The 13,600-nt window shown below is 39.9% G+C and overlaps 1 protein-coding gene across 2 annotated transcripts; it reads left to right on the forward strand.

Moving 5' to 3' along the window:
- The first annotated feature begins 358 nt into the window (after window positions 1–358).
- Window positions 359–6,231, forward strand: SPRY1 (sprouty RTK signaling antagonist 1). Of its 2 annotated transcripts, none has more exons than XM_077814431.1 (2): window positions 359–583; window positions 4,208–6,231. In XM_077814431.1, the coding sequence occupies exon 2, from the start codon at window positions 4,263–4,265 to the stop codon at window positions 5,223–5,225; it is 963 nt and encodes a 320-aa protein (XP_077670557.1). In that variant the 5' UTR covers window positions 359–583; window positions 4,208–4,262; the 3' UTR covers window positions 5,226–6,231. The 2 variants fall into 2 exon arrangements, with proteins under 2 accessions (XP_077670557.1, XP_077670558.1); XM_077814432.1 differs by lacking the exon at window positions 359–583 and adding an exon at window positions 790–898.
- The last annotated feature ends 7,369 nt before the right edge of the window (window positions 6,232–13,600 follow it).

Below are 13,600 nucleotides of genomic sequence, written 5' to 3' on the forward strand. Positions count from 1 at the left end.
CTTTCTGCCTCTCCCTTGCTTGGAAGTAGTTCCAGTTATTGTAGATGTGGCTTGAAAATAAGTGTCTCTTCATTATTATCTTTTCTTCAAAAAATTCTTTTTTTGTTCTAGGCATTCTCATTGCACTTTGGCTGCACAGAGGTCGGAGAGCTTGCAGCAGGACCATGTGGTGAAGCAAAGCTGGATTCCGGGACGTTGTGCACCACGCAAGTTCAGTGTGGAGGGCTCGTGTGACTATCCCAGTCAGAGAAGGGAAATAAAAGTCGAAGTCGGTGGAAGAAAGGAGGAATCCTGTATTCCTTGCTCTTTTGTATCTTGTTGGAGATCTTCACGTTGCTGCTACTGCAAGTAACTCTGTAGCTGCTTCTGCACCTCGGCGTCTGCAGGCAGCAATTGTGCCTGCATCTTGCGATTTTTATCCTCCACTAGCTTGAGATGAAGTATTTGCAGCAGGGGCTTGATTGTCGTCACCTATAACAGGAGAGAGAGAGACAGACTTGCAGCCGGAGAAATTGCTTCCTTCGGAATCCCACCACCGAGTGATTTACTTCTCTCAAGAGAATTGTGCCCACTCAATGAACAAGTGAGTTAGGGTAACGCAACCGTTGAATGTTTGTTTCTTTGAGCGGGGGGAGGGGGGTAGAAGTGGATTTCCCTCCGCTCGGTGAATAGGACTTGGTGATCTCTGTGTGCTTTGCAGAGAGGAGAAAATACGGAAGAATTATCCTCTCCAACCAAAAGAGGGCTGGAAAAAAAGAGTGGGGGGCCACAGTCTCCTCTGAGAGGGAAACGAAACCCACCCTTCTCCAACATTTAATGCTTAACAGTTGCGCTGCCCTATGGATCTCCAGTGTGGTGGTTTTAAATGGATTTGCCATTAGTGACTTCTTGGAAATAAGTAAGTCCTTAATTACGTTCACGTTCTTACTCAGCTGGGTTAAAACGATGGGTTCTGCCTGCAGCCGCCTTCTTTTGCACGTGTCGAGTTGGAGGAGTTAGCAGGTGCCGTTGCATTTCCCCCTTAATCTTGTGGGCCAGGGGAAGGGGAGATCAGGCTGCTCCCAGCCATGTGCTGGTGCTGAGGTCCAACTTAGGCTCATGTGGGCCTGTTTTTTTTTTGTTTTTAAACTGACGTTCAGGGTTATGTTTTAATCCTGGGGCTCTGAACTTGCTCTGGCTAGGGAGCAGGCTTGAGTGTGCAGAGGGGCGGGACGGCTAGAATCAATGGCTTAGAGATCATTGCAAACCTGGGCTGTGCATTGCTAATGGCTGGGACCGGGTGTGTGTGTGTGTGTGTGTGAAAACCTTGTGCCCCAGTTAGCCCGTAATGATCCCGGGAGAAGAGTGGTGGGAAGCCGTGGTGTAGGTCCTTCACCGGAGGTTGGTTTTGATCTGTGGTTAAAAGGACACTCTGCCAAGGGACTAGTAGGCTAAACGCGGGGTGTGTGGAGCGGAGAAGGGGTCCTTTCAGTGTCACAGCCTGACAGTCCTGTGAAGGGGGGGGGTGTTTAAAGTGAGACCTTAAGCGCTTCATTGAAACACCTAGCAAAATCCTCCATCCGAGCAGAGCTTTCTGAAAACTGCACTCATGAATCCAAAAGGAGAGAGCTGTCCTCCAATTCTGGGTCGGGTTTGGCAGGGCAGTGGAGGTCGGGAGGTTAAAATGATGGGATAAGAGGAGAGAAACGTTCCCCTCCCCCTCCTTTCCCCCTCCCTCAGAAAGCCCACAGGAAAAAAAAACAACCCCTGTGCACATAGTAGCACACCCAGACCTTTCAGTGCTGTGCTTGAAAGGCACAGGCAGAGGGAGGGGGAGCGCGAGGGAGGGAGGACGCTGCAGCTTTAAGTATTGGAAAGTCCGCCCTCCTGAGGTAATGGTAACCTCAGTCTCTTCCCCTCCTCCTGCAAAAGGGGGGAAAAAGCCCTTGTTTTCATTCATAACTTTTTCCTCTTCCTTCCTCTCCGTCAACTATTTATTCATCGCTTCACTCAGCTCAGATTGCAGAGGGCGCAGCTCCACCACCGTAGCTTTAAGTGTGGCGATACTTTGCTTCCTTCCCCCCACACCTTTCTGTGTATCAAACAAGAGCAAGTTAAAACGCAGCATGCAGATGGTTGTAGAATTTATTCAGACGGGGATGCTGTCTTTTTGAAGCTGATCCGGGAGGAAAAAAGGGGGGCAGTCGGGGAGAACTGGAGAACTGGTTTGGAGGAAATGCTGACATACTGTACTTTGTGCTAAAATCTGCAGTGGTTCTGAGCTTGGGCACAAAAAAATGGGATCTTACACTTTTGTTTGCTTTACCTTTTGGAAAAAGTAATTTTTAGATCTTATTTGCAGTGGGGGGTATTTGGTTCTTTCCATCAGAAACTATTATGTGGTGTGCAGCTGCCTTTTTTTGTCTTTTTTGTAATTTGTATTGTCGGTCTGAGTGTTTTATTAATATTGCATTTTTTTCAGAGATGGCACTTGTCGTACTCTTTTAAAAATAGTGTAATCATTCTTCCCCTGAAAGTCCCACTTTTGATCTCTGCAGCTGTATGTCTTTCCCTTTCTGTGTTCATTCATCCCTAGCACTTTGTGTGCTCATATTAAGACTTATGAAAAGAAGAGCCTTGTTATGTGGGATGAATAAAGACTGACTGAATAGGGGTGGGGTTTTGTAATCTTAAAACCCTAGGTCCTACACAGGTGATATTTAAGCATAAAAGGAGACCTTTGGCCTCTGGTTTGTTTAATGCTTTCTATGCCCCAGTGTAAATTTGAGATAAGTAGTTAGTAGTTTTTTTTTTTTTTTCAAATTCTACAACTGCCTATTGAAGCAGTGTCTCTTAACAGGATTTCAGTGTACTTTTGCTCTTCTCCTCCCCTGTGTATTCATCCTCTCCCTCCTTTTTCTTTCTTGAATTGGGAATATCTCCATGTCAAATATGCTCTGGATATGCAAGACAAACTTACTTTTTCCAGGGTTATTGGATAAGTTGATTTGGCATGTATTCCAGACTGAAAAAGGAAAAACATGATTGTATGCAACTTTACTTTTTTGTGGGGCTGGGGGGAGTAAATCTTCCGTTAGCTGTTGGTGCAGGAAAGTAAATGTTTGTTTTCCCACGATGCTTTGTGATCACTACAATGATGTATAAACAATCTGCCCTCCTTGCCTCCTCCCCCCCATTACATTTTATATAGGTACAGCCCCTTTGCAGAATTGTCCAAATCAACATTGCAATAGTCTGTGTCAGTAACTTGAGACAAAAAGATGTAAAAATGAATAAATAGCTCCAGTTACATTTGTTTTATTTTTATCTATCTTCCAAAATTAGTCTGAAGAGCTTTAATTAAAATTTTTTTCCCTAGAGTAGCTTGTGAAAACTGAGATGTATTTTTTAATTTATTTTTTCATGAGAAAAGGTACATGAGAAGACATAAATGTGTTCCAGTTTTATTTTAGTACCTCATCTCCCCACACACCCAGCCCTGTAGTCTCAAAACACTTGAGAGCTGTTGTATTACATGTTGTTATTTACATCTGGTGTCTTACTTTAATAACGAGTTTGTTACATTATTTGGAACCTGTGAGCTTTCTACTGGGAAATATCCTTCAGTTTCCGACATTTTTGTCGGATTTACTTAGGGATTTCTTAATGGATGCATGTTTCGTTTTAAAGATGGATCATAAGCTTAAGGCAAGGGCAGGTACTGGAGTACATTTATGGTACAGTATTCACAGACTGACAGAAAAGCAAGAGTTTGTGCAAATTTCATTATGCAGAATATAAATCTGATACTGTTCATTCAGGTATCTAACTTGATTTGGAGTACTCAGTATTACTGTTGCTGATCTGTTCAGTAACGAGAGAGGCATTTATTTCCCATACCTTGCCAACTAAACATACAGGTTAATACTTCCTTTATTTGTTTTTAATGGAAAAAGTTCTGATTTTAAATGGCACAGGGTCTCCTCTTACATTCCACATCTGTCATGCCAGACCCAGACTCCTCACCCTCTCTCCCTCCTTCCTTCCCCTTCCCCAGTTGGCCTTTGGCCAGGTCTTCAGCATCGTTGTAATCCACTGCTGAAGGAGATCATTACCAAGTGGTTAGGGCAATTTGTGGCTTGCCATGACATTTTTATTTTTAAAAGCTTCCTGTGACTTATTCCTTTTTCACCTTTGATTTCTCTTTTTTTAAACTTTTTTTTCTCAGGATTTCAGATGCATGCCAGGTTCCCACTGAATGCCAGAAGTAGAGATCGCTACAGATGGAGCCCCAAAGTCAACATGGCAGTGGCGGTTCATTAGTTGTAATCCAGCAGCCTTCCTTGGACAGCAGGCAAAGGTTGGACTATGAAAGAGAAATTCAGCCGACAGCTATCTTGTCATTGGACCAGATCAAGGCCATAAGGGGCAGCAATGAGTATACAGAAGGCCCATCTGTGGTGAAAAAGTCTGGTCCCCGGACAGCACCAAGACAAGAAAAGCATGAAAGGACTCATGAAATTGTACCAATTAATGTGAATAATAATTATGAGCACAGACCCAGCCACTTGGGACCCGTGGCACACCAACATAACGCCAGGGCTCCTGTGTTGAGCAGATCGACTAGCACTGGAAGTGCGGCTAGTTCTGGAAGCAACAGCAGTGCTTCTTCAGAGCAGGGGTTGTTGGGCAGATCGCCCCTATCTAGGCCAGGTTCAAGCCACAGATCTGAAAGGACAATCCGGACGCAGCCCAAGCAGTCATCTTTGATGGTAGATGATCTGAAGGGTCCCTTGAAAGAGGACTTGACGCAGCACAAGTTTATCTGTGAACAATGTGGGAAGTGCAAGTGTGGTGAGTGCACAGACCCGAGGGCCTTACCTTCTTGTTTGGCCTGCAACAGGAAGTGCTTGTGCTCTGCAGAGAGCATGGTGGAGTACAGCACCTGCATGTGCCTGATCAAAGGGATCTTCTACCACTGTTCCAATGATGATGAAGGGGACTCATATGCGGATAATCCCTGCTCTTGTTCCCAGGCACATTGCTGTTCTAGGTACCTGTGCATGGGAGCAATGTCCTTGTTTTTGCCTTGCTTGCTCTGCTATCCTCCTGCTAAGGGATGCCTGAAGCTGTGTCGAGGGTGTTATGACCGTATCAATCGTCCTGGTTGCCGATGTAAGAACTCCAACACTGTCTATTGTAAACTGGAGAGCTGCCCGTCTCGGAGTCAGGGGAAGCCCTCATAATTTTGGAGGGAGATTTCACTTCTTCAGACACTTGCTTTCAGGTTGTGGCTAGTTTTCTGTTGGTGTGGGGATTTACCCCCACCCTCCTTCCCTTCCTTCTCCACTTTATGTACCCAAGTTCTTTCCTTTGCACCCTTCGTATCCCCTCTCTCAACTCAGACAGGTGTGGAGTATTTTACTCAGTCATGTTTATTTCAGTCTTTGGTAAGCATGGACCGTGTGCCTTCGTTTGGCTCCTCAGCTTGACAGGGCCTCTTAGGTTTGTAAGTAATCAATACATGAAAGAGGCAGTGAGGGCTAATGGGCTTCTCTGCAGCCTTTGCTCTGCAAACAACTTCCCCAATGTGTCCTTTTGTTCTCTGCAACTGTGTGTCTTTTTGGTTCCAAGAAATAATTCTACCTTATTTAATGAGCAAGCTGGATTAATCTTGAGGGGGTTGGAACCGTAGAAAATATAAGGCTGTCTTTTACTTAATACTGCTTTTCCCTCTGTTTCCCAACCCTCTTTGGAATTGTCTCAGTCCAGAGACTGGCCTGGCTGGTACATTTTTTTTTTTTTTTCTTTTAAATGTAGTTTTGGTTTTTACTTCACTATATAGATCTTCACATTGGAGACATTATGACTGCAATTTGTTCATCTGTTTCTCTTGCTTTCAAATCTGTGAAGGACATCACCCACTCCACCTCTTTCCCCATGTTTCTGTGGTCATTGAGATCCTTTTGATACTGATGTTAAAGTTGGTGTTTGCATATCTGAATAATTTTCAGGTGTCATTGAATTAAGTTACCTAAATTTTCCTGGATCTTTAACACTTCTCTTATTCTCTTGGTTAGTGAATTTAGCTCTGCCTTGTGCTTCATAACTTCAATGTGTTCCATGTTTTATTGCCTTAGCCACAAATTGTGGTCTTTTTTTTTTGTATATTTTATGTATAAAACACAAAGTTGAATTCTGACTATTTTTAAGACAAAAAGTCTGTTTAAAACTTTTTTTATTGTAAAGAATATTTATTATGTGAATCTCTATTATTTTATGATATTTATTGCAAAGGACTGTTTGAAAAATGTACTCATGTCTGAATATAACAAAATATCAATACTTAACAAAAATAAGGGTGACACAAAGAAAGTACATATGTTAACTATAATGCAGAAAATATATTAATTAATGAAAATGTCTCTTGAGTTTTTCATTTTAATATACTGGTAGGTTGTGTTATGATTTCCATGTCCATATTGCAAAGTGTCTTGCTATTTTTTTTTCTCCTTGTGCACTGTCGGGGTGGTTGAATGACCAATACTGTGAAGACACTAGTATGTGTTCATCTTGTTTGCCTAATTCTGGTGTGGAAAATTCATTATCAAATGAGTTTTCACTATGAGATATTTAATAAAATTGAATGTGTGTAATTTGCTTGATGTTGCCAAGACGTTTAGGCCACGTTTATTTATCAGAGCATTCTGGAAATGCAACTATAGACAAGGACCCCTCACTTGAATAATTCTTTTTGTATTGTTTTCTATAGAATATCAAATTAACATGCAGAAAAAGCAAGAGTAGAGGGGTAAAAATAGTCTTGGTGAAGTCTGTTCGCTCAGGAAACCTAAGTTGTTGTTTTTCCCTGTTGTAATTTGACTTTCCCAACCACAACTGAACTCCCCGTTCCTTCTAATTTAAACTCTCTTGAAAGTAATATAGGTGTCACAGCTATTTGCTGAATTCATTCATATTTAAGTATAGGCTTTGCATTAGGATTATGGAGAGTCTCCCACTTCCATTGGTGCGATTCAAGTCCTCCCTAATAGCAGAATCTAAGTAGCAGTATCAAGTATCAGAGGGGTAGCTGTGCTAGTCTGTATCCACAAAAACAATGAGGAGTCCAGTGGTGCCTTAAAAACTAACCGATTTATTTGGGCATAGGCTTTCGAGGATAAAAACCCCACTTTTTCAGATGCATGGAGTGAAAATTACAGATACAGGTGTAATTTTCACTCCATGCATCTGAAGAAGTGGGGTTTTTTACCCACAAAAGCTTATGTCTAAATAAATCTGTTAGTCTTTAAGGTGCCACCGGACTCCTCGTTGTTTAAGTAGCAGTGTATTGGCTTGGTATACTCTAAGTTGTGTTCATAATGTAGAAGGCCAGAGAAACGGCACATTTAAAAAACATAATTTCAGATTCAGGAGACTACATCAGACTTTGCAAATGAGTTCTCAAATTTTGTCGCTTTGGCTTCTAATTAAATTGTTTTATCAATATCCCCTCAGAATATAGAAAATTTGATTAGACTGGGCTCTTGTAATTAAGTGTATCAGCACTGACTTCCTCAGTGTCTTTTGTTGTTGGAGCCCTGGGTATAATAAGAAGTTTGTGTAAAAGCTATAAGTCATTAAAATGTTGTTAGGAGTTGCATCTCTTGTTGAAAGAAGTGTGCAGCTTTTATGACAATAAAGTATATGGAATTATAACTTCTGGTTGACCAACAAGAATATGCTTCTCTTATAGTATAAAAGTGATAGTCCACTCTTGAGTGCACCAGCATAACCCCAGCACCGTACTGAGAAGTGACAAGTTTACATGATCAGATTTCTTAACAGATATTTGTCTGATGGCAACATAGAGATATTTACCAATATTTTCTTTGTTTTTTGCATGTGGTAGAGCAAAGCTGATAGAACAATATTTTGGGAAGAGCTTAATTTTTTTTATTCTTTTTCGTTGGTAATTTGGTCCAACAATGAGCTGCAAACAGTTTTTAAGACACTGAACTCGTTGTCAAACAACTGCCATTGGTCTGATACAACGGCTTGCCCAATAATATGACAACATTCAAAATCAAGACTGAGCAGCTTTAGTCTCATAATTTGTGACAATCTAATATATGTTGAACAGTTTTAGTCTCATATTTGTTATTTTTATGTAATCCTATTTATTTCACTAATCTGTGTCTGAATCCTTTGTTTTTCATAGCTGTAGTTTCTTAGCTCTGGACTTCCAAAAAAACAAAATATACAGCCTGCTTGAAAACAAAGGATCCATGTACATTGTGTCTCAATTCATCATGCTTTTCAAGATACAGAACACAATCTGTGATAGCTATTTTGCCTTTTGGTTTCTTGAAGATTAACACTCTTCTTACTGACTAACTCTGGGAAAATGACAAGGAAAATTCTCCCTCAAAATATTCAGTTCTTCCATATAATTAAGTTTTCTAACTTCAGTATGTATAGTTGTGGTGCACTGTTAAATAGTTGCCACATTTCATGCCAGAGGTGGCTACCTTTGAGCAATTGAAGTGATACCTTTTTGTCTAGTTGGTATATTTTGCATCCTTAATGTATGTTTGACTTTTGTGATGCACTGTGGAATCCTTCAGAGTGCAAGGTTTTTCATACCTAACAAATCTGTGACACCTCACAGTCTGAGAACGTCTATGCTTTGGGCCAATTAGTTGCATATAGGGCTGGGGAAATGCATTTTTAGTAGTAAAAAGTGAGCAAGTAGACAAAAGCGTGTTAAATGCTGTACCTGAGAAGCTCCACAATTTGAATAACCTCTTGCTGTTAAGTCTTATTTTAAAGTGGTATACACCAATTGAGGTTATTTCCCCTTTGCTAATTAGTTTATATTTTTGTTTCAAAGTATACTCTCATATATTGTCATTGTACACAGTCTTCATTTAATCCATTTGCATAACTTGTTGAAAGGGAGCCCAGGTTTGATGATGCTAAATGCACCCAGGATCTTAATGATAAGATTAGAATAGGAATAGACCTCAGTCCAGTCTTGGATTCAGTAAGTTATTTGGGGCAGGAACTGCCACTTTCTATATGTTTGTGTAGCACCTAGCACAGTGGGGCCCACCCATTTTGCTTCTAGGTGTTGTTACAGCATAAATAAGTGGTACTGTTCCCTTAATTAGAAAAGCCAAGTTTCTTCTGTGGTGATAATTTTACTTTGAAATATTATGCTTAGGCTTATTAGAGAGACAAAGCGGGTGAGGTAATATCTTTTATTGGATCAACTTCTGTTGGGGAAAGGGACAAGAGAAAGAGAACTCTGTGGTGCTTGAAAGCTTGTCTCTCTCATCAGTAGAAATTGGTCCAGTAAAAGATATTACGTCACTCACCCTCCTTTTGTCTCTAATATCCTGGGACCCCACAGCTATAACAACACTGCACATGTAGTTAGGCTTGGCAGAATTCAATTTTTATTTTTTTAATAATTTTAGAGGGATAGTATCTATTTATAAGCATTTTTTCGATTTGTTTAAATTTTCACCGTTGTTGGAAAGTATGGGGAGGTCAGAAAACAATTTTTTCATGACAGTAGATGTTGGGATTCAGAAAGTTAGTTTTTTAACTGTTAAAACACAAATTTTCACCACACCAAAATATGCAAAGTAAATACCCTTAAATCAACTCTAATAAATTTTCAAGGAGCATTTTTCTTATTTTGTCTATCTGTAAATTTCAATTACCAATAGAAATATTTTTTTCATCAGCTTGTGTGTGTATGGCAAAATCCATGTTTACCAAGAGTTACTGGTAAAAATTTAATCCTTTCAAGCCTAATTATACTGCAAGAATATCCTTCATATGACAGATTTCAGTTTGTAAAATTGTTATAAAACAAAAATTCTATCATAAACTGATGTACAGTAAGTAGGTATGAAGTTCAGCTGAGTGACTATCCCAGTCATATTAGCTTGGGTATATTCAAACTAGGCAACCACCTGCTTGGCATGGTGGGGTTCTGAAATGTACTGCACAAGGTCTTGGATGAAGAAATGGAAGGAGACTTTTGTAACTAAAATTCCAGCCTTGTTTTATTTGAAAATGTCCTGAAAGTCTTATGATGAGAGAGACTTCAAAGAGTTTTGCAATTGGATGGTAAATGAAGAGGTAAATACCTGCTGGAGAGAGAGATATAGATAGGGATAGTATTTTGAGATGGTGATGGTGCTATTAAAGCAATCTCATAACAATAATTCTAACATTGTCCAGTCAGAGACTAGTCAAACTGGATAATTCTTAACAAAGCCACTTGCTCTCGAGTCTGTATATACTTAGTGGTGAAGGGTGGGAGAGGTTTAGCTCTGTTGAATGTAACAAAGAGAAGCTGTTAAGAGGGTTTTAATTTGTTTTACATTAATGGGGATGATGTAAACTGAGTATCGGATTTGTTTTGGAGTATTCAGGATTCCCCTATACTTTTCTATCCCTTATTTTGCTACGTTTGTTGCCTCAGAACATTGAGGAATCCCGACTAGTTAATGTTTTCTTTCTTCTAACTGGAATATTACGTTGTGGTAATTGTCTCTCCCAAGAAACAGGAATAAAACCCGTCCTGGTATCACATGACTACAGATAGCATGTATTACAGGATCATGGGTTTGGCAAGTGTTCTTCCAGTGAACTTTCCTCTTTGGAAGTCCCCTTTAAGCAGCCTTCATTTTTGGGGGGAATAAATTTAAAACTACTCTCCTTACTAGGTGTGGTAGCTTCCCACCTTATTTCCTGTGCCAGAGCAGAGGTGGCAAAGGCAAGGGTTTTTACATTGAGCCTGGAGTATGTACTTTGGTCTATCAGTACAACTGTCCGACGTGAGTCCTTCATCTGGAAAATGAATTCATTGGGCTGCTAAAAGAACATCTTTGAATGATGCATAGAAGTGAGATGAAGCTACGTTTAATGTGTCAATCCCCCCTCCCCGCCCCCCCCCCCCCCGATTGGGACAGTGTGCCAGATGTACTAACAGCAGAACTATTGAGTGAAATTGTGCCAAAAATCGATGTATATTTTATCAAAATCACAAGCACAAACTGAGAGCTATCATTCTTTCCATTTTCCCAAATCCATTGTGCACCATTAAATTTAAAATATTCTCTGCAATAAGCTTGCTGTAAGATCAGGGTTCCTGCAAAACAAACAAACTAACCAAAAAAACCCAGCCTTACACAAAAACCAAGGATGACATGGGTTCCTTGCATCTTCTATTTAATGCTAATCATAAAAATTTTAAATTGGGTCTTTTTGTGTATTTTTACTGGAGTGTATAAAACAAAGATCATTTTGGAATTCAGGTAATGTTTTTTGAGAATTGACTTGATAACTGTTGCTGCTTCAACTTGGGTGCAAGAATGCCATGCTACTTTTATACAGATTATTTCTTAGGATTCATTCATTGTTGTTATTGTAGCATCTAGAGGCCCTAATCAGGACCCTCTTGAACTAGGTGGTGAACAAACACATAGTGATAATCTCTGCCCCAAAGAATGCATGATCCAAAAAAATGGAAGTATGAGGGAAATGTGCCTCAGAGGCAATTAAATATTAAATGCCAGATTTGAATATCTAGTCTGGAATCCTGTTCATATTGAAGTTTGTGGCAAAACTAAGAATTAGAGGGGTAGTCGTGTTAGTCTGTATCCACAAAAACAAAACTATTGACTTCACTGGGCACTGGATTTCACCCCTTGTCTGTAATCCCCCTGATTTATACGGGTATTTGGAATTAAACTTCAGCCAGTATTGTATGACTGAAATAAACTGTGCTTTCAAGTAAATAAAAAGGCCATTATGTTCCACAATATTACCTATCTCAACTTTTGAAAAAGTCAGATTATTTTAAATGTCTATTCTTTCTAAGAGAAGAAACCAGATATTTTCACTCAGAATGCTTGTGTACTTTTGTAAGGTATGTTTTTGTAACCACCCATGTCTTGCACTGCAAGCTTACTCTGTTTTATAGTGCATCAGTACACTGTTATATGAATTATTAAAACAAACATTTAACCCTTTTGATAGTATATTGTGTGGAAGAATTTGAGGTTAGCTCTTCATGGAGCCCTTCTCTTTGTGTTTCCACAGCACCTAGCACAATGGAACTCTAGTCCTGACTGAGTTTTTTGGGCACTGCAGTTGTATTACTGTTTTTATAACCACTTACAGAATTCATCTGCATGATGGGTCAAATTCATCCCTGGTATAATGCAGCTGAAATGGCTGGATTTACACCAGGGATTAATTTGGCCCTATAACACTGAACTTGTATGTTGAACTAGTATCTCGTTCAACCACAAGCAGCTCTGAGTGGACTGTAGAATGGTGGTTTTTTTAAGAAAGGGAAAAAATGTGATCTGGGTAACTACAGGCCTGTTAGTTTGACATCTGTAGTATGCAAGGTCTTGGAAAAAATTTTGAAGGAGAAAGTAGTTAAGGACATAGAGGTCAATGGTAAATGGGACAAAATACAACATGGTTTTACAAAAGGTAGATCGTGCGTAACCAACCTGATCTCCTTCTTTGAGAAGATAACAGATTGTTTAGACAAAGGAAACGCAGTGGATCTAATTTACCTAGATTTCAGTAAGATGTTTGATACGGTGCCACATGGGGAATTATTAGTTAAATTGGAAAAGATGGGGATCAATATGAAAATTGAAAGGTGGATAAGGAATTGGTTAAAGGGGAGACTACAGCAGGTCATACTGAAAGTTAAACTATAGGTTGGACAGAGGTTACCAGTGGAGTTCCTCAGGGATCGGTTTTGGGACCAATCTTATTTAATCTTTTTATTATTGACCTCGGCACAAAAAGTGGGAGTGTGCTAATAAAATTTGTGGCTGATTCAAAGCTGAGAGGTATTGCCAATTTAGAGAAGGACCGGGATATCATACAGGAGGATCTGGATGACCTTGTAAACTGGAGTAATAGTAATAGGATGAAATTTAATCATGAGAAGTGTCAGGTCATGCATTTAGGGATTAATAACAAGAATTTTAGTTATAAGCTGGGGACGCATCAATTAGAAGTAACGGAGGAGGAGAAGGACCTTGGAGTATTGGTTGACCACAGGATGACTATGAGCCGCCAAAATGATATGGCTGTGTAGAAAGGTAATGAGGTCTTGGGATGCATCAGGCGAGGTATTTCCAGTAGCGATAAGGAGGTGTTAGTACCGTTATACAAGGCACTGGTGAGACCTCTTGTGGAATATTGTGTGCAGTTCTGGTCTCCTATGTTTAAGAAGGATGAATTCAAACTGGAACAGGTACAGAGAAGGGCTACTATGATGATCCAAGGAATGGAAAACCTGTCTTATGAAAGGAGCTCGGGTTGTTTAGCCTAACCAAAAGAAGGTTGAGGGGAGATATGATTGCTCTTTATAAATATATCAGAGGGATAAATACCAGAGAGGGAGAGGAATTATTTAAGCTCAGTACCAATGTGGACACAAGAACAAATGAATATAAACTGGCCATCAGGAAGTTTAGACTTGAAATTAGACAAAGGTTTCTAATCATCAGAGGAACGAAGTTCTGGAATAGCCTTCTAAGGGAAGCAGTGGAGGCAAAAGACATATCTGGCT

The sequence above is a fragment of the Eretmochelys imbricata genome, chromosome 4 (genome assembly GCF_965152235.1).
Source record: "Eretmochelys imbricata isolate rEreImb1 chromosome 4, rEreImb1.hap1, whole genome shotgun sequence".
Taxonomy (NCBI): domain Eukaryota; kingdom Metazoa; phylum Chordata; order Testudines; family Cheloniidae; genus Eretmochelys; species Eretmochelys imbricata.

What these genes read in the sequence shown, in the direction of transcription:
- SPRY1 (XM_077814431.1), top strand. Translation starts at nt 4,263, where the DNA reads ATGGAGCCCCAAAGTCAACATGGCAGTGGCGGTTCATTAGTTGTAATC.